Source organism: Stenella coeruleoalba (genome assembly GCF_951394435.1).
Source record: "Stenella coeruleoalba genome assembly, chromosome: 12".
Lineage (NCBI taxonomy): Eukaryota > Metazoa > Chordata > Mammalia > Artiodactyla > Delphinidae > Stenella > Stenella coeruleoalba.
The window spans coordinates 30,546,139-30,566,251 of NC_137158.1; the positions used below are offsets into that span (position 1 = coordinate 30,546,139).

The 20,113-nt window shown below is 40.7% G+C and overlaps 1 protein-coding gene across 14 annotated transcripts in view; it reads left to right on the plus strand.

Annotated features, from left to right (window-relative positions):
* Positions 1-20,113, plus strand: part of KLHL32 (kelch like family member 32) — a 266,625-nt gene that overhangs the window by 204,879 nt on the left and 41,633 nt on the right. For 8 of the 14 annotated variants that reach the window (XM_079939791.1, XM_079939790.1, XM_079939792.1 and 5 more), the window contains one exon: positions 6,381-7,107. The exons of 3 other annotated variants lie outside the window; for them this stretch is intronic. In XM_079939791.1, the coding sequence (XP_079795917.1) occupies positions 6,381-7,107 (727 nt within the window). Of the gene's footprint in view, positions 1-4,596; positions 4,708-6,380; positions 7,108-20,113 lie in introns of those variants that run through there. 3 more of the 14 variants (XM_079939795.1, XM_079939796.1, XM_079939785.1) reach the window with 2 other exon arrangements.

A 20,113-nucleotide genomic window follows, 5' to 3' on the forward strand; every position in this document is an offset into this window, starting at 1 on the left:
TTTGTGCTGCCTTTTGGGCACTGAGGGGAGACTGGTGCCCTGGCTTATCTTAGTGGGATGACAGGACTGGCAAGGATATAGACACTTGTGCCTTCACAGCATGGGCTCCTGCAAAAGGCAGGGCTCAGTTTGCCCCTTCAGCAAAGCTGTCTGCAACCAGGTTTTAAAATAGGAGAATAATTATAGCTGCCCCGGGCCAAGGGGGCAGAATCAGACTGGGGGCAAAAATACCGGTTCTTGCTCATTCAGCTCTGGCTGAGGAATTCTGTGATGAGAATATCCTCTTCAGTGAAAAAGAATTCTTGTGAACCAAGAGAAAGAAATAGTTACTGCTTTTCAACAGTGTTGTAAGAGCTTTATCTTTTGTCAGCGTTAGTTAAACACATTTGATCACTCATCTGATGAGAACTGCTTTTGTAAAGGGCATTTTTAATATATATTTGCAAGATATAAAGGCAGTTTTGTGGAAGAGTGCATTAATGTGTATTCTTGGATTTGAGATGACTTCATAATTCATATATTTTCCAGGAAATATGTGAGTGTAAAATTTCTTATTGTTTTGGCATTGCTTCAGGGTCACGTTGGGTAGTACACAGACGTATGGACATACATAAGCAGAGGTAGATTTTAAAGCAGTAGCTTCTATCTGGGTGTGTTTGAGCAAGAACAGTAGAGGAATTTGGATCATAACTTGAGGGCTTATAATGTTATTAATGTAACATTCGTTCATATAATTGACATATTTCTGAAATACATATGAGCAGATTATATATTTTAATTGAATTAGAGAAAATTTTGCATAATTTAAAATTATATACTTTTATATTTAGTATTATATATTATATATTCTATTCACAGAATAGCAATCAGTGGGGATACACTGAGAACACTAAAAGGAAGAGATTATTTTCCATATATATATATATATTTTTTTAATTTTTATTTATTTATTATTTATTTTATTTTTGGCTGTGTTGGGTCTTCGTTTCTGTGCGAGGGCTTTCTCTAGTTGCAGCAAGCAGGGGCCACTCTTCATCACGGTCCATATATTTTTGAGCCAGGTTTAGTTAACAAGGAATAACCTAGAGTTAAAATACATATTCCAATAAAAAGTGAAACAATAATTCAATACTCAAAGGAAGCCCTTTCCCCTAAAGACTTATTCTCTACTTACAAACTCTTTAATCCATACAATTAAATGCATGGTTTTTCTGCAAAAGTAATCCATAAATGAGACTCATTGAAAAATATTGTCACCTATCTAGAAGCAAAGTATACATTTTTAAAAATCAGACTTTAGTTTTCTAATTTAGAAAATGGACAATATGGACATTAAGTTTGGTTTTGAGTGCATTTGGTTTTGAGTGCTTGGATTCTACCTTAAAATAATTATTGATGGAAAAATAATGATATGATATAATAATGATGTGATATAATAGAAGAACACATTATATAACTTAAAAACTGGATTTCTGGTTCCAGCTTTTCCATTAATCAGCTGCATGACTTGCAGTAAGTCAAATAGCTTGTCTGGATTTTATTTCTACTAGTAAAATTGGGAAGCTTGAACCAAAAGTACTCTAAAGTTTCTTCTTGCTCTAATACTTTATATTTGAGGGATTAACAGATTACTATGTTCATTGAATTGCCAAGAATGTCAAATAGAGGTGACCAGCACCAGTTATGGAGGGTAAAACAAGGGCCTTATATAAGTAAGTCCAGTACATTGCATGCTGCCGTGGGGAGTTTTGTGAGCTTATAAGGGCTTTATAGGAAAGCCACAAAGATGAGATAATAAAATAGGAAATTGAAGACTGTGATAGATAGATAAATAAATATATTAAGGAACTGATGTTGTTGGTTCAAGAGAAATATGACAAATAGCCTAAGAATAGTTATAAAGGATTTTCCATTCTGCAACAATTATGTTTAGCCTACTACGTGCCAGACACTGTTCTTATCAAGAATCTGAGGATGAGATGAGTTGATGTTGGAATAAGCTGTAGCCAATGCTACTTTTAGGAGGGCACAATTCTCCATCAGGGTAAGATGTAATAGACTGGGTTAGGTAGGGTGCTTGGGAGATCTCCTATAGTCTTTGGAGATGACAGTCCCTGTGTTTCAGATGGTTTAGGAAACATCTTGCCTAATTGCCCTGTTTCCTAAGTACTCTTTGATCTGCCCTCCCAAACTGAATCCTTGATTTCTTTTCCACTGTTGCTGGCTTTGTTACCTAAAGAGTCTGAGATAAAACTTTCACTATAGGGCTTCCCTGGTGGCGCAGTAGTTGAGAGTCCGCCTGCCGATGCAGGGGACACGGGTTCGTGCCCCGGTCCGGGAAGATCCCACATGCTGCGGAGCGGCTGGGCCCGTGAGCCGTGGCCGCTGAGCCTGCGCGTCCAGAGCCTGTGCTCCGCAACGGGAGAGGCCACAACAGTGAGAGGCCCACGTACCGCAAAAAAAAAAACCCAAAAACATTCACTATATGCTCCATTCCACCCCCACAATCAATTAAAGTATTCTAGAGTTTAGGGTGATGGGGATGTCAGTGTGCCAGAATAAGTAAGATAGAATAGGATATTAGCCTTCCCTGGGTTATTTTTTCTAAGTGTAGTATCATTAAAAGCCCAAAGTTCCCAGAATAAACATTTTCAAACATTAAGCCCCCAAAAAGCTAGCTGTGGTCTTTGTGTTCCATGATGCCCTGATGATGAATCAGTCTTCTGTTTATTGTAGTTTCTAAACCTCTTAAAATGGGCTCCAGGGTTGCCTCTACCACCTTGCCCTTAATTCAGCATGGCAATGAATAGTGCTCTGGAGAGGTTCACGGTGTAGAAGTGTTTTTGAGGTAGCCCATTGTTTTGGATTTTCTGTGACATTTCTTCCATTATTTGGATAAGTAAGAGTTATCCATGATTTCAGTGATTTTTCTCTTTTATATTTTCACCAAAGTAAAAACTGAGTACAGTAACACTTTTACTTTTGTTTATGTATTATTGCAGAAGCAAAACTGCAGAGTTTTTATATGACTTGCTTTTATGCTATCAGAATCAGCCATGGATTTATAGAGCCAAGCTCTCAAAATATGCTGTCTGGGCTTCCCTGGTGGCACAGTGGTTGAGAGTCCGCCTGCCGATGCAGGGGACACGGGTTCGTGCCCCGGTCCGGGAAGATCCCACATGCCGCGGAGCGGCTGGGCCCGTGAGCCGTGGCCGCTGAGCCTGCGCGTCCGGAGCCTGTGCTCCGCAACGGGAGAGGCCACAACAGTGAGAGGCCCGCGTACCGCAAAAAAAAAAAAAAAAAAAAAATGCTGTCTTACCCATAGTAAGAGCTTACCCATATCTTACTACAAAGGAAATATGCTGTCTTACCTATGGTATTAGCTACACATGCCCTATATCTTTACTAAAGCATCCTACTTAAACTTCATTTAATTTAAGCCTTTTAAAATTTGAAACAGCAGACTTCGTTTACTCTTATAAAGCAGCAATTTACAGTCTCATAAGTGGGAATCTGTCTAAAACCTTCCTACTCAAAACGTGGTCCATGGACTAGCGGCTTATGCATCACCTGGGAGACATTAGAAATGCAGGCTTGCAGTCCTCCTCCCCCTCCCTATTGAATCAAAATCTGCATTTTGCCCAGGAAAACCAGGTAATTCATGCACATGTTAGGTTTGAGAAGCACTGGGTTTAAATCTGTAAATAACACCATATCCAGGTGAGATTGGTTCAAAGTTGGCAGAATTGTAAATTATATTTACCTTTGATCTGGAGAAAAGGTAAACCCAACAAGTATGAATGACTTGTGTAGTCTGAAAATACTTATAAATAATAAATGTGTGAAAATTATATGAAAAATGTGAGAAGTTAGACATACTGGCGATAAATAAGATAAACATTATCCCAGAAAGTGCAAATTAAATGTATGTTCACAAAGTAGTTTGTAATACATAGTATTTGGGGAAATTGAACATGGAAACCATCATGATATTGTGACGTAAGGGGTGATAAGTAGACAGAAAGCCAGAAATGAATCAGAGATAGGTCACAGTGGTCACTGTTCCACTGCTAGTTTGATTCCTTAGCAATTTTCTTAGAGGCAGAGTCTAGTTGTGGCTTGTATATCTTTTACACAGTAAGTGACACTGTTTGCTAGAAAGATAAAGGTAAATCAGAGAGTGTTAAGAGATGGGCTAGAAGATTGATTAGGGCATAGGAAGAACTGATTTATGAGGAAGGAGAAAAGTAATTAAATGGGCAGCACTGTGCTATAAAAAGAGGCTATAGAGACATGAATGTTTATTTGCTGTTTCTCCAGTGTTGTTTTCCTGTAGTATCCATATGCAAGATGCAGAAACATTAGGATATCAGGATGCTAAGAAATTCGTTACAAAACAAAGCAGTACCATCTGGAATTACTCAAATTAGGAGCAATATGAAAGATTAAGTTTCAGAAAATTTTACCTTGTGCATAAGGAGTAACCTTGAGTTATCCCTGAAAACTTTTGAAAACTCTATGGGCAAAGAATGGAAAATCATTTATTAAGTTGTAGAATTCTAATTGGAACCCATCTCTTGAAACTTCTAAAATTAGGGTGGAGAAAAACCAGGATGTTGCCTGTGGGAAAACTCTCCACTTCCAGCAGAGACTTGGTGATTGATGAGTGACATTTTTCTTCTGCACTATCTTTGATTATTACTGTGTTACCATACACAGGTAATTTTTTTTTCATCAGGTTAGTATCTTATTTAAATAAAAAATACTAGTTTCTAGAAAAACAGCCGTAGAGTGTCACTCATCTGCCCTACATTGTGTCTGCCTCCGTGGCATCCATAGGCTACCTGGTAACCAGTGACATTCTTTTTCCATTTCTCTTCACTCATTATTCATTTAGAGATGCAATTCAGTATATATTGGAAGCAGATTCACTTGCTACATTCTCTTCATCTGGAAAACTAAAATATGCCCAAAATATGCCTTGCCTTTTAGAGCCATTTGTCAAATGGATATAGAAACTCTGAAAGCCTGAAATCATCTAATGCTTCAGACGGTTTAGTGATCCTTTTCACAAGGATGAAAACCCAGCTCACGTTTGTCAAGGAGTAATGGTCTGAGGGCACTACATTTCTTTCTGTCTTCTCTGTAGACATTTTTCCCAGTGCAATGAATCAGCTGAAAAAGGAAGTCCAGAACCCCAATTCCACTGGTCAGAAAGCAAGTAAAACACAGCAGAATTATTCAGTATTTTCTTTACTTTTTTTATGCTAATTGCTTCAGGTCCACATTTATATTGCTTAGGAGATCTAGTTTAATATAGGTACTGCTAAGAATAAATTCTATCAAATATGTTGACTGGAGATATTAGATATACCTCTCTATGCTGATGTGTGGAAAACTTTGCCAAACTTAAGTCAATTAATTAAATTACTTCAGGTGCTCCATAACATGAATTGTATTTTTGTTGATATTATTTTCTAAACTACTATTCAATTTTGTTATTTATGACTTAATGCACCTGCTTTAGTTTTAAGACATTCTATTTGTCTATAGCCGAAAGTTCTTACCCCTTTCCTTCTTGAAAGAGATCTAGACCTAATCAAAAAGCTTAGGATTACATTCTGCTCTTGTGTCCATAATACAAAGATAATCTCCTCTGTATCCTGTTTTTATGAAAATGGCTCTAACAAATTGCCCGTATCTTACACATACAAACAACAACTGTTTTCAAGATGAAAACTAGTTGAGAAAAAATAAAATAAATTGATAGGTTGCAATCTTTCTTTTTCTTCTCTTGCTTCCTGATATACCTACAAAAGTTGCAGGGGGGGAAAAGAAGTCCTTTTTCTTTCTAAATCTTGCTACTAGTGTCGTATTGATTTTCTCTCAAGTGCATCCTGTGGTCTCAGATGATCACATATTTTCTCACATTACTCATATTGATACAGCACCTTGACTCACAGGTTGACATATGTTGCTTGAACTGATGACATGGCTCACCTTTGACATATCCTGGTGGTGGGGCGAACCAAGCCTCTTATGCATGAAACCTAAGGGAACAGGCTGTTTCACAACCGTATTCTCATTCTTTGAAAAGTAACTGTTGTTCACCTCAAGTGATCCTTTAAGTCTTATCCGTGTTGCTTAACATTGTTCTAATCTCTCCAACAGTGTTTTGAGTTCTTTTGTGTCTCTGCTGATGCGGAAAGGAAAAAAAAATCCCTCAACTGGGTATAACAATGTTTGAGTGTTCCATGGTTCGTAAGAAAAAATAAAAGTGTTAAGAGTCTGAAGGGATACATGGCAGCCGGCCTCTGTGCCACGTTGCTTTGGCTTCTTCTTACCTTCGTGCTCTCTCCACCTCCCTGCCTCTGTTTCAGCTAGCTGTGAGGTGGCTGGAACACAGCTGCCATTACCAGTACATGGATGAGCTCCTGCAGTACATCCGCTTTGGCCTGATGGACGTGGACACCCTCCATACAGTTGCCCTGTCCCACCCCCTCGTCCAGGCAAGTGAAACCGCAACAGCTCTTGTCAACGAGGCCCTGGAGTACCACCAGAGCATCTACGCACAGCCCGTGTGGCAGACTCGCAGGACCAAACCGCGCTTCCAGTCAGATACTCTGTACATCATCGGTGGGAAGAAGCGTGAGGTCTGTAGAGTCAAGGAACTTCGGTACTTCAATCCCGTGGATCAGGAGAATGCCCTCATAGCTGCCATTGCCAACTGGAGTGAGCTGGCTCCCATGCCCGTGGGAAGGAGCCACCATTGTGTGGCAGTCATGGGGGACTTCCTGTTTGTAGCAGGAGGGGAAGTCGAGCACGCCAGCGGCCGGACGTGTGCCGTGAGGACTGCCTGTCGCTATGACCCCCGCAGTAATTCCTGGGCAGAGATAGCACCCATGAAGAACTGCCGGGAGCATTTCGTTCTGGGAGCCATGGATGAGTACCTCTATGCAGCTGGGGGCAGAAATGAACTGCGCCAGGTTCTGCCGACCGTTGAGCGATATTGCCCCAAGAAGAACAAGTGGACTTTCGTCCAGCCCTTTGACCGGTCCCTCTCCTGTCACGCTGGCTACGTGGCTGACGGTCTTCTTTGGATATCAGGTAGAACATGCCTCATACGTTGGATTTATTACAAAACACTTTCACTGTGGCATAAATTGACAAGTCAGGCTTTGGTAGTGGTGGCCACGTGTATCTGAACGATTCGGCCAAGGGTGCCATTTAAGCTAATTAACAGTCATTTACTGAGCACCATTCTGTAGAGAGCAGTGTATGGGGGAGTAATTGACCTTTCTGTGGCTTTCTGAGTGATGAGTGGAGTAAAATTTCAAGATGGAAATGAATGGCCAATCACATCTCTTTTTCTACCAAACCTTCTATTGTTTAGATTGTCAGTTTTTGATATTCATGGACTGTATTGCACACCTTGTGGTTTATCCAGGTCCTTGGCTTTTCCTTTCACCCTGGGCTGCCTGACTAGGAGCCAGTCTTTCAAAGACAGGGCAGGCGAAGTAAAAGCCCAGTTAATCCATTTGGATGAGTAAAGCAATGGGAATAGATCCAGGTAGGAGCCATGCTGTGCATTGAGGGAAGGGATTTAAGTTATTGGCTAAAATAATGTTTTTCTGTTATCTGCGAATTGTAGTTACTCATGCCATCCCAATCCTTTATTCCTGTTTACTCTCCCATTCTTCCTGATTATTTGGGGGTTCTGATTATTTTCGTTTACTTGTTTTTGTCTTTGGTTTTGTTTGAAGCCTTTTGATTATGAAAAAAGGAGAGAGACTAGTATAATGAATCCCATGTGCCCATAACCCAGCTTCAGCAGTTACCTACTCGTTGCCAATCTTGTTTCACTCACACCCACATGCTGCTTCCAACCCCTCATAGCTGACTTTTCACTGGCACAGAGGATCCTGTGAGGCATGTGTTATTGACATCACATTATCACCTTGTGTTTCCAATCCTATTATTGGAAAGTCCTCAAATGTCCTCCTTTGAAAGGTTTGCCTATTAGGGAAGAAAGTTGCATCTTCTCTCAGCTGGAGGATACTCATTTTGTGACCCAGATGGATCTCGCTGCATTTCCATGTGAAGGACAAAGAGGAATAGAAAAATCAAACAACTTAATTACCAAGAGTAACTTTGAGATGTTTGTACTCAGACGAAACAATCACTTTTAAGTATACTTATGAAGACTTCTAAGCTTCCTTGAATAATCTTCTCTAGTTTAACATCTGCTCTGACAAAATTCCCCCTTGCACTTAAAGTAAATTCACTGGACTCTGCCCATGTTTCCTTCTGCTCTCCTCAATAACCAGGGATACAGCTGTAGTCTTGGCTGCTCTGGGCAGTGCCTCAATTATTGGCAATTCACTGATTTTTATTGAAGAAACCTAGCTCATATCTGGGTTTAAGTGCTCAGTAATTAATGAATGAAGTTAAGGTTGGGACCAAGAAAGAGGATAAGTGAGGTGTATCCAACAATTGCTGGTCCTGTATACCAAATACACATTAGATATGAGTGTGTATGTTAATATATGTAGATATATTTAGATAAAGACCTCATTTATCTGGTGACTTATTCCTTTTTCTTTAAGTATATATTTCAGTATTTAAGAAAAAAGCCACCAGGACTGTATCCTGTTAGATTTGTTGAAGAAACCTTTTTTTTTTTTTTTTTTTTTTTAACATCTTTATTGGGGTATAATTACTTTACAATGGTGTGTTAGTTTCTGCTTTATAACAAAGTGAATCAGTTATACATATACATATGTTCCCATATCTCTTCCCTCTTGCGTCTCCCTCCCTCCCACCCTCCCTATCCCACCCCTCCAGGCTGTCACAGAGCACCGAGCCAATATCCCTGTGCCATGCGGCTGCTTCCCACTAGCTATCTACCTTACTACGTTTGTTAGTGTGTATATGTCCATGACTCTCTCTCGCCCCGTCACAGCTCACCCTTCCCCCTCCCCATAACCTCAAGTCCGTTCTCTAGGAGGTCTGCGTCTTTATTCCTGCCTTACCCCTAGGTTCTGTTGAAGAAACCTTAAACTTGGCTGCAAATAAATCCTTGCTATTAGAAGGAACAGATCTGTACTTGACTTAGATAACAAAACAGTGATGGATTTATGAAATCAGTATAATTTATATTTTATTCCAACTTACATCCCTTCCTTTGACTCATTTAGTTTTCATATATTGCTAAGGTACTGCACTCCTAAATTTTGCATTGCATTTTCTAAATTTTGTATATGTTTCTCATAATTAGTTTAATAATTATTCCTTACTTACTTTTATTTTTGGGCTATAAAACCAGCTTTTAAAAAAAGTGCTGGAGTTTCCCTTGCATAGACTTCAAAATACGACTACTTAATACCTTCTTTAGTGAGGCCTAAAGAAAGCACTGAAACTTATGTTAGCCTGGCTAGATCTATCAACCTGGTATCAAGCTGACTTCTCTTTCCATATGGGTCTGTATGTTTCCTTTTCCATTGTATTAAGGGTATCAACTTATTACAGTCCATACTGCTATATCACTTTGTTTTTCCCCTACTATGAAAGGAAATACATTTCCTTTGTTCTTCTTTTGCACTAATATATGCTGACTGTGTTAACCATACTTAATGAAAACAATCACAATTTTCTCAGGTTTGTTTCTCCCTACTGTGTACTTGAGATGAAAAACTCACTTCCCTGTGTACAGTACAATACCTTTAATTGGAAAGAAGAGGAAATCACCAGTGACATTTCTAATACCTTCAGTCGTCTGCCTCTTTCCTCAGGCTCAGCTTACAATAAATCAATTGTGAATCTAACCAGGGATAGGGAGGGGTTGCTATGGGCTCCTTAAAAAAAAAAGACAGGTATATTTCACCCTGACTATCTCTGATTTAGAAGTGTTACCCTGATTTTTTTTTGGAGCAGAAGAAAATGTTTGAGGCTATTCCTTATTCTTTACCAAATAATTAAATATTTCCAGTTTAATTGATGGGGGATTGGGTCATTGGCATCCTTCTGGTATTTTGTAAGCTTTGCCTGAGGTGAAGGTAGTAAGGATTATAGGATGTGGATTTGGGGAGCTTATTTCTGTTCCACAGAACACAAAATGAATGTTTCTTTAGGGACTCGATATTTCCAGTGTGCTCCCTCTCTATACATACCCTCTCCCCCTCACTGTCCATTTTAGGGTCAGGATACCTGGAAACCTGTCCGTGGTTTTAAAAAGGAGACAGGCAAAGATGAATTCAGAAAACTGGGCTGTATAGATATGCCCATTAGCATGTAATTTAAGATGTTAGAGATAGTCAGACTTTACAGGCTCCTCTAGCATTTGACATCGTGACCCAATTCGCAAATGCTCCACATCGTTTCTACTTGAAATTCACAATACTGAAGTAAAATAAGCATTAAATATCCTGCCGTTGTGCTTTGAAAGGTATGCTCTCCATTGTAAGATATTGTTTGTGAACTACTAAAAAGATCCTTTTTTTGTGAGTGAAAATGAATCCTGAGCTCATCTTGCAGAATAACTTACCTTTTCATTTTTGTCAAATGGCAGCAGGATAATGGGAAACTAACTACAAAATCAGTGCTTTAAAACTGCAATAATAAGACAAATGGTACTGCATTTCCTCAAAAGTGGCACTTAGTGTTTTCTTGATTCTCTTGGTGAATGGTACATCTTTATTAAAGTCAGTGCTGGTTCATAGATAAATAAGAATAATTCAGCAAACACACTTCCTGCCCTCTAGGAGCTGACAATCAAAGAGTTTTTCAGGGGCTTCCCTGGTGGTGCAGTGGTTGAGAGTCCGCCTGCTAATGCAGGGGACACGGGTTCGTGCCCCGGTCTGGGAAGATCCCACATGCCGCGGAGCAGCTGGACCCGTGAGCCATGGCCGCTGAGCCTGCGCGTCCGGAGCCTGTGCTCCGCAACGGGAGAGGCCACAACAGTGAGAGGCCTGCGTACCGCAAAAAAAAGAGGTTTTCAGGTATTTCACTAATGAAAGAACATTTGTTAGGGCTTCTTTAACTCCCTAGAAGATATATTTATTTTCATCTTGATTAAATTTAGATGAAGTTTGCGTTGCCCCATTTTAAGTAACTTTAATTTATTCAAACCTACTAAAGGGACTTTACAATTAGAACAGTATAAAGCATCATTAACATTTTAAAAATGCCATAGCTGTAACTTTACTGTGCAAATATCATTTTACTTGCATCTTAAAAAATTGTATACAACGTATTAGGAACTAATGGGGGCATGGCAGAGGCTGACTGTGGTGCTCTGAGGTCACAGATTGAGGGCACATGCAAGTGTGAAATTGGCTCCACTTTGACCAACCAGGAGATGCTCAGCAACTTTCCTCACCTCCCTGAGTCTTGTTCCAGGCTAGTGCAGGAGCCACAAAGACAGGTCCCACGCCGGGGCTTATAGTTTTTTTTTTTTTTAAATAAATTTATTTATTTATGGCTGTGTTGGGTCTTCGTTGCTGCACGTGGACTTTCTCTAATTGCAGCTAGCAGGGGCTACTCTTCGTCACGGTGCGTGGGCTTCTTGTTGTGGTGGCTTATCTTGCTGCGGAGCACGGGCTCTAGGCATGCAGGCTTCAGTAGTTGTGGCTCGCGGGCTTAGTAGTTGTGGCACATGGGCTCTAGAGCGCAGGCTCAGTAGTTGTGGCACACGGGCTTAGTTGCTCCACAACATTTGGGATCTTCCCGGACCAGGGCTTGAACCTGTGTCCCCTGCATTGGCAGGCAGATTCTTAACCACTGCGCCACCAGGGTAGTCCGGGCTCACAGTTTTTAAATGGATGACACAGTAAAGTGTGTGGTGTGTGTGGGTGTGATGATAGACAGCTCTACAAGGTACAGAAGTAGTGTGAAGCAGGAAGAAATCAGTGCGGGGGCACGAGAGGCTTCACAGAAGTTTCTGGCACCTTCAGCCTCCCTTGGCCTCAGGTCCATTGGCTGCTTCCCACTTGCCCATTTACCCCTCCCTGTGCTCAGGCTTGGGCTTCATGGTGCAGCCGTTTCAATAACTCTCTTGCCCTCTGGCAGGCACACACTGTTGGGCAAACCCAATGGTCTGCTTTGTGCCTGTACCCGGGCAGCTGAGTCCAGTGGGAGGAGGCCAGCTGACAGGGGGCTTGCCACATGTATCCACTCAGCCCCCAAACCCTGTCTACATCCTGCCACTAGGGTCTCACCCACTCTCCTTCACCAGCTGTAATGCCCTCACTCTCCTCAAACTCAGAGATAGAACCTTGCCTCCTGTTTCTCAGAACAAATGGACGTGAGGAGTTTCTGGCAGCAAATCAGGTGCGATGAGAAGGCGGTGGAGAGTATGAGGACACAGAGGGGCCAGAGGTGGTGTGCAAAGGGGCAGAAGGTGGGGAAACACTAGCCAGGAGGGCGCAGAGGAGGGGGAGCTAAGGCAGGAGCTGAGAATGTGCGATGGGCAAGGCCAGAGGAGGAGGCGTGGTGTAGAAACCAAAGCCAAAGCTGAAGGGTGCGTGAGACGTGACCAGTACTGTGGGGACATCTAAGTCCAGAATGCCTCCTCTGCAGTTTCAGTCAAGGACTGCTTGGTAATTTCAGTGAAAGCGGTTTTCGGAGAGCGGAAGAAGGTGGAAGCTAGAATGCAGTGGTTGAAGGTGTGGGTGGAAACTGAGGAAGTAACAGCTGCAGGTACACAGGCCACCTTTGCACAAAGCTGGGATTTCATCTAAACTTGGCTCCCTGAACCTGAGCTTACCCAGCAACTTTCCGATTATTGTGCTCTGGGAGAGACTGTGCTGTTTCTAGGTACACACATTCTTCAGTCCGGGTGACAGCCATATTTTTCTTTTTCTTTTTAAATAATTAATTAATTTATTTCCTGGCCACGCCGCACGGCATGTGGGATCTTAGTTCCCCGACCAGGGATCGAATCCGCGCCCCCTGCGTTGGGAGTGCAGAGTCTTAATCACTGGATCACCAGGGAAGTTCCCGTATTTTTCACTATAAATTAATAAATAACATTTTGGCTTTAGGAAGAAAAAAGGAGGAAAGATGGAAGGAAAGAAAAAGAAGGAAGTTTGGCTGAGAGAAGAGAGAGTAGCTAAGGAGGAAATCCAGGGTCAGAGGAGGGAACTTTTTTTGAGGATGTGAGCGCATTAAGCACATCTATAGCTAAGGGGAAGGAGAGAGTGAATTTGAAGTGGAGTAGGGGCGTCCTCTGGTTGGTAAATGCTGAAGGCAGCTCCTAGGTACCAGGAATGGGGATAAGTCTGGGGCACAACAATATTGACCACAGACACAGGGTCCCGAAGAGGCCAGAGGGAGTTTGGGAGGGGTTCAGTCTTGGACAGGAAGAGGAGAGACCCCTTCAGCTCCAGGGAAGGAGGCAATGCTGGATGTGGACCTAGGTAAGCTCAGAGAGGAGGGGCAGGGACCTGCAGAGGGTCCTTGCCATGGAGTCAAGGGAGGGGCAGGGTTGTCTGTGGAGATCGTGCCGTGTCAGGACCAGACAGAGGGCCTGAGGAGCTGCTGAGAGAAAACAGAGGGAACTGACATGTTTAAAAAAATTGTGTCAGAGCCTACACTAAGTTGGAAACCACGAAATTATGGTATCCCAGTTTGCAAATTTCTGTTCTGTTTTTTGGTGGTGCTCAGCAGAGAACTGGAGAGGGAAAATCCTTGGATTCACTCACGATGGAAGGTTTTTAGGCTGGGAAGAGCCCAGAGGATCCTACTGGAAGAGTTCAGCATGCTGGGACCCCAGTTAGGTGAGGGTCAAGGGCTTAAGGTTTGCTTGAGGGAGAAATAAGTGTGTCGTGTTATGGGAGCGGGTACCGGAGAGGGTCTGTTTGTTGCCCCTGGGAGAGGGTTTGGGCTTCATAGCTTGACATTCCACTTAAAACTTCCTAGTGGACTGGAATTCCACTAAGAGTGAAATCTTTGTTGCTTCAGATCCCAGCAACCAGCTGGCCACAGCAGTTACTTTTTCTTCTCTGTTTTCACTTCTGCCCCAGCCTTTACTACTCTCCAGCTGAAAGAGATGAAAACAAAACCATTACAGTATTGTACTGAAATGGAAGCCAAACAAATGAACCATTCTACAATCCTTTTAAAAGAGCCCAGTGGTTTGAAGAAAGCAGTCAGATCACCTACATTGTCCAAAATAATTATCAAAGCTTTCATCCTAAACTGACTGCCCTTTATTCCAAAGTAGCACTTGGTTTCCCCTCACACTGCTCCTCAAGAGATGAGGCTTAAAGAGGTGAAATGATTTTTCTGGATCACACAGCAAGTATTTGACAAAGCTGGAATTTGATGTCTGTGTCTCTGGTGTTTGAAAACCATACTTTTTCCACGAAACCTCACAAACCAGTTACAGCAAAGGTCTCAAAACAGGTGCTTACATTGTAAAAAGAACTTCCAAATGGCATGAGTGAAAGTAAATGATACATAGAAGAGTAATCATACCTGGAGATTTGTGTAGAATCAGTAATCATTTGATTGTCTTTAATTGTTTAACTGACCATCTTTCTTCGGGCACAGAGCTGAGCTATATAATGTCTTCCTTTTTGTGTTTCTATAGTTTAGTTCCTAAAACATAAACAATAATATAAAGTTAAAATGCATACAGAAACAGTGATAATATGGAGGAGGTACTCTAAAGTACATTGGTTTAGATGAGAACATTGTTTTCTGAAAGGATTGCATATTAAAATATAGCAGTCTAGTGGCCTTTAAAATTGGTAGTTTAAGTAGTTAAAAAAACACCCATTGGCTCTAAAATTCCTCTCATGGTGATTACAGTCTTTGTTTATATGATCCATTTGTGTCTGTCTAGATGAATCTAGAAAAAGAAGGTAGAAAAAAGAGTGAGCTGAATTGCTCTATCTAAGAATAGGAGAAATATGTCATTTTCTTTATGCCCAAAGAGGAGAGAAGAAGATTAAAGCTACTTTATGGAAATGGGGAATGGCTGAAGAATTTGGTTGATGGCAGGAAAGAGGAACAAGGTCCAGCAAGAACACAGCAAAACCAGGACACTAGAGACAGGCAGAGGGGACCTTGAGAACTTAACGCTGCTAGGAGCGTGCAGAAATCTTTGGAGGCAGGATTTCATCTTTCTGCAGAATGGAGAATTGGAGTTAGAGCAAATTTTATTGAGATTTTAAAGGTCAGCTGACATCTGCATTGTGGTAGGTTTTACCATCATTTATTAGTTCACTTATTTAAAATAACACATGGTGCATACCTTACATATTTTGGATTACAAGTTTATATTTGTTCACTCTAGGTGACATAAATATAATTTATATTTTCAAGTGCATCAACCTTTTCTTTATAGATATTTTGTAAATTGGAGACTTGCTTTGCGGCTTTTGAATATATTAATAACCCATCCATTTGCGTGGTTTCCTCAAGTGTGACAGAAATAATGTGGATACTAGTTTTAATTTAATGCCTGGATTAAGTATGCTTCTATTCAGGATGCTAATTTAGTAGAAAGATTCTCGGCTTTAATTGTTTATGGAGCATTATTAACACTCCCAAAATATGGACGGTCTAATATCATGTAAAAATAGATAATGAGCCTCAGAGCGGCTGGGTCCATGAGCCATGGCCGCTGAGCCTGCGCGTCCGGAGCCTGTGCTCCGCAGCGGGAGAGGCCACAACAGTGAGAGGCCCGCGTACCGCCAAAAAAAAAAATAATAATGAAAAGTTTATTTTTGCATTCATTGTAAATATTCTCATGGTGTCCCTTTTATCAAGGAATATTAATGAGTTTGGCTCTCTTAAAAAATGACTCATATGAACTCACACCTACTGCTTTTGATAATTAGACTATGAGTGTAAAGTTTTTAGTCTTTTGAGAATTGGAGCAGATTTACAGAGGAGATGCTTAAACTATTAAAGAAGGAAAAAGTCTTTGATACTTTATAAACCAGCCAGTAATTGTGGTTATTAGAAAAAAGAACTATAAGGAATCTATTTCAGACTACAAAATTTATTCATTTATTATTTCATACTTATTTTTTCAATATTCCATAATACTCATTTGTGAAAATAGCAAGACATTTTTATAAACAAACTACTACAGTATTTTTTTAAATAAATTTATTCATTTATTTTTCCTGCGTTGGGTCTTCGTTGCTGCGCGCGGGCTTTCTCTAGTTGCGGCGAGCGGGGGCTACTCTTCGTTGCGGTGTGCAGTCTTTTCATTGTGGTGGCTTCTCTTGTTGTGGCTCTAGGAGTGTGGGCTTCAGTAGTTGTGGCACGCGAGCTCAGTAGTTGTGGCTCGCGGGCTCTAGAGCACAGGTTCAGTAGTTGTGGCGCACGGGATTTGTTGCTACGTGGCATGAGGGATCCTCCCGGGCCAGGGATCAAACCCGTGTCCCCTGCATTGGCAGGTGGATTCTTAACCACTGCGCCACCAGGGAAGCCCCACTACTACACCATTGTAGTAAACTTCCCGTATGGATGGCCTCTTTACCGAGTATTCTTGTTCACCTGAAACCTATGAGAGAAGTCTCACTGTCTCCATTTTGCATGTGAGGACATGAACTTGGCTGTTAAATGGCTCCCCCAAGGATAGAGTCATAAAGGAGCTGGGGGTGGAGGCTGACGGCACACCTTCTGCTGAAGTGCACCCCCTAGACTAGTGTGAAGCTGGCACCGCAGGCCTCCAAGAGAGCTGCAGAGAACTCAAGATAGTTTGCCACAATCCTGAGCTGGCTCACAGAATTCCAGCCTGGAGCATCTTCCCTAAGAGCATGGACACGTTCAGTTCTTTGCATCCTGCTCTGTTCCAGTAAGGGTACTAGCGCTGCATTAAGTACAACTCTTTTCTACTGAAGAGTTTCGTGTAGGACTCTCTATTTATCAACAGAGGTGTTTCTATCCCTGAAAAAAAAAAGAAAAATTAGCAGAGCCACCAGACTTGACCTACCCTGGCCAACGAATATTGAGAGCTGTTTTTCTAAACACTATTTTATGGACACTGTCAGCATTGGCTAGTTGTTGCTTTTGAACACGAGTTTAGGAGTTGGTGACCTCTTAGTAGTGGAGACAGAGGTTGTTTGTTTCGCAGTCACCTGTCATCTTCTCCCTGGCATGCACTCATCCATTTGTCACAGTGTTTTGTGGGGAGTTGAACAGGGAAGCTTAAGAAAAATGCTTTACCCTTGTCTTGATGATAGAAAGCATTTCTCCCTGCTGGTAGCATGGTGGTAACTTTTCATTCCTTCTGGCAGTTTTTAAAGACTTATTTGACTTTGGGGGAACCTGCCGTATATCTTTAAGTCACAGTTCAGAAGTATAAGACAGGATTGTTCATTTTCAATTTTGGCTGAAAAGTCTTAACTTTGACTGTGGCACTTCAAAGTTAGGGAAAACTTGGCTTTAAAAATGGATGCTGATATGAGATGGCATATTTAATGACAGATGTATCTATAGAAAGCTGTTAAGATGCAGATTATCCCCCCTGGGGTGGGGGAGGGAGATCAAAACTGCCAATCTATAAAATATACTCGATAGAGGAAGGCATGGAATCTGTCTTCTCAAGTGCTTTGATTGCAGGGGGCAGTATAGCAGCATGTGGCATCATAACCCAGAGCAGACAAATCAGCTTGATGACTTTCAAAGCCAGGAATACTGCTGCAGGCAAGGGTACTCCAGTCTAGGATAAATTAAAACATATAGAGACTATTATTAATTCCATATCTATTTTTGTATAGTCAAATCTGTATGCAAATCCTTAGCATCTCATTTCAGAAGATTAATCTAAAAGTAAAGAGTGTTATGTGAAGGGAATGTAATGATAAAGCTCTGAAAATGGGTAACATTGCTAGAAAAATGTGGGCTGCAAACGTGGATGCTTTTTTAAAAATTTATCTTTTGTACTGAGAAGAAATGTTTATTTATATGCTCATTTGTAAATTATTTCAAAGGGGGAAAGCAATAGAACCAATTCTTAAGGTTTTCCCTTGCAATCCTGACTTGGCAAAAGTTACAGCACTCGGTTTTTTAGGCACCTCCTGCGGTTTAACATTCTAGAAGTAATCAACCAAATAACTAACTAGGACTTTTATTTTTACCCCCAACTAGTAACCCAATATCTCATTTCTAAATATTGTCATGTGAGTGAAAATTTGTATGTAAGGGTAAGGAATCTAATTACTGAGTGCAGATTAAGGGGGGAAAAAAACTATATTATAAATGCATCTGTGGAAGACAGTAAATAGTAATTCTGAAAAGCATGAAGATAAATGGTGTGCCGTGCTTGGGAGAAAGGATGTGATAGCTGCATTCTAATCCATCGATTATACATTTAATCTATAATGGGCAGAGTCTGATACATATTGTAGTGTAAATATCTTCAAATAGTGTCATAAGCAGATAGTTTACTGCAGTAGATATTAATTCTGTCCCATATTTCTAAAACAAGTAGAGAAACTGTCAAAGTTTTGAAATAATGGGGGGAGTTCACCTCTGTTCCCTCTCATTTGGAGAAATGATTACAGGCGAGCTGGACGTTAATCTGGTGGTTATGGCCCAGATCAAAAGCACTTGGCAGTCATTTTAGCCCTGAAAACTTGTGAGGTTTCAATAGCTTTGATTATTCTTCCATAGTTATGCTAAGAAAGAATTATTGGACATTCCATTTTTAATTAGATTTAAAAACAAGAAGGTTGGGGGGGAAGCAAACATACCTCTGTATTTATTTTGACATACATTTTGACTCTATGTAGGCATTTCAGCCTCAGCTTTCTTAAGTGTATTATCCTTTTCTTTGGTTTCACCTTTAAAAATGAGACATTTAGTGAGAAATCCAGAGAAGACTTTATTTGAGGGCAGGAAGCTCATTTCTCTCTGTTCTTTGTGGATTTCTTCTGCAGACAAAACTTTCCTTGATCTTGAAAGTGGTTGCAAGCTTCAGAGAGAACTTTAAAAAAAAAAAAAAAAAGCCTTCCAGTTAATAATAGCTATGGTCAATTACATGAAAGATATACTCTCCTTACTGGGATTGAATGAGACAGTAATGATTGGCCTGGACAGATTCCCTCTCCTTTATGTATCCATTAGTACTGATTGATTATCACACTTTAGTTAAGTTGATGCACTAATTCTCCGGGATCTGGTTGACTTGACTTCTGGCCATGGAGTTGATAGTAGTGACCCATTCAAAGTATTTGAATTGCCAAAGCAAAAATTATAGTGGACACAGTTAAACAGACAAGGAAGACTTTATTCAAGACTATTGCACTAGGGGAGAGAGACCAGAATGCAGTTTGAAATCAACTCCTCTGAAAAACAATAGGGTTTTTAAGCACTGGGGTGAGCTGGTAGAAATATACTGAAGTACTTTTGGAAGAAGGTTGATCAGTGTGATGCGTTGAGCACATTCAGTTACCCTAAGTTTGTAAATGTTTTTCTCTGTGGTTAGGCCATTTGTGTTTGCTGATTTGTACCCATTGGAGTTAGGCTCCTAGCCTCCACAGAACCTGGGAGATAGGAGCATTCTCTTCCTTGATGATAACATCTCAATGGCATGGCTCTCAGGTCTTTGAGGAAGATATTCCTGGGTTGTAAAACTTGCAAGAAGCTTCTTAAATGATTTATATCTCAAAGAGGCAGAGAGAAAGAATTTGCAAGTTTTTTAAAAATAAATGCTGTAAGTAAAGGGAGGTCAGGGGCCAGAGACAGGAAGAAGGCTGTCTAAAGTTCAGTTAGGCTGAGAGGAATGTTAAGGCCACCTTGGTCAATATTATAATAGTACACATTTTAAAGTTATTTTTAATTTTTTTATTTTAATTTTCTAGTTGAAGTACATTTGACATATAATACTATGGTAATTTCAGGTTTTACAACATATTGATTCAACATTTATATACATTACCATGAGCACCATGGTAAGTTTAGTAACTGTCACCATACAAAGTTATTGCAGTATTGTTGGCTGTATTCCCTATACTGTACATTACATCCCCATGACTTATTTATTTTATAACTGGAATTTTGTACCTCTTAATCCCCTTCACCTATTTCACCCAATCCTTCACCCCTTTTCCCTCTGGTGACCACCAGTTCTCTGTACCTATGAATCTGTTTG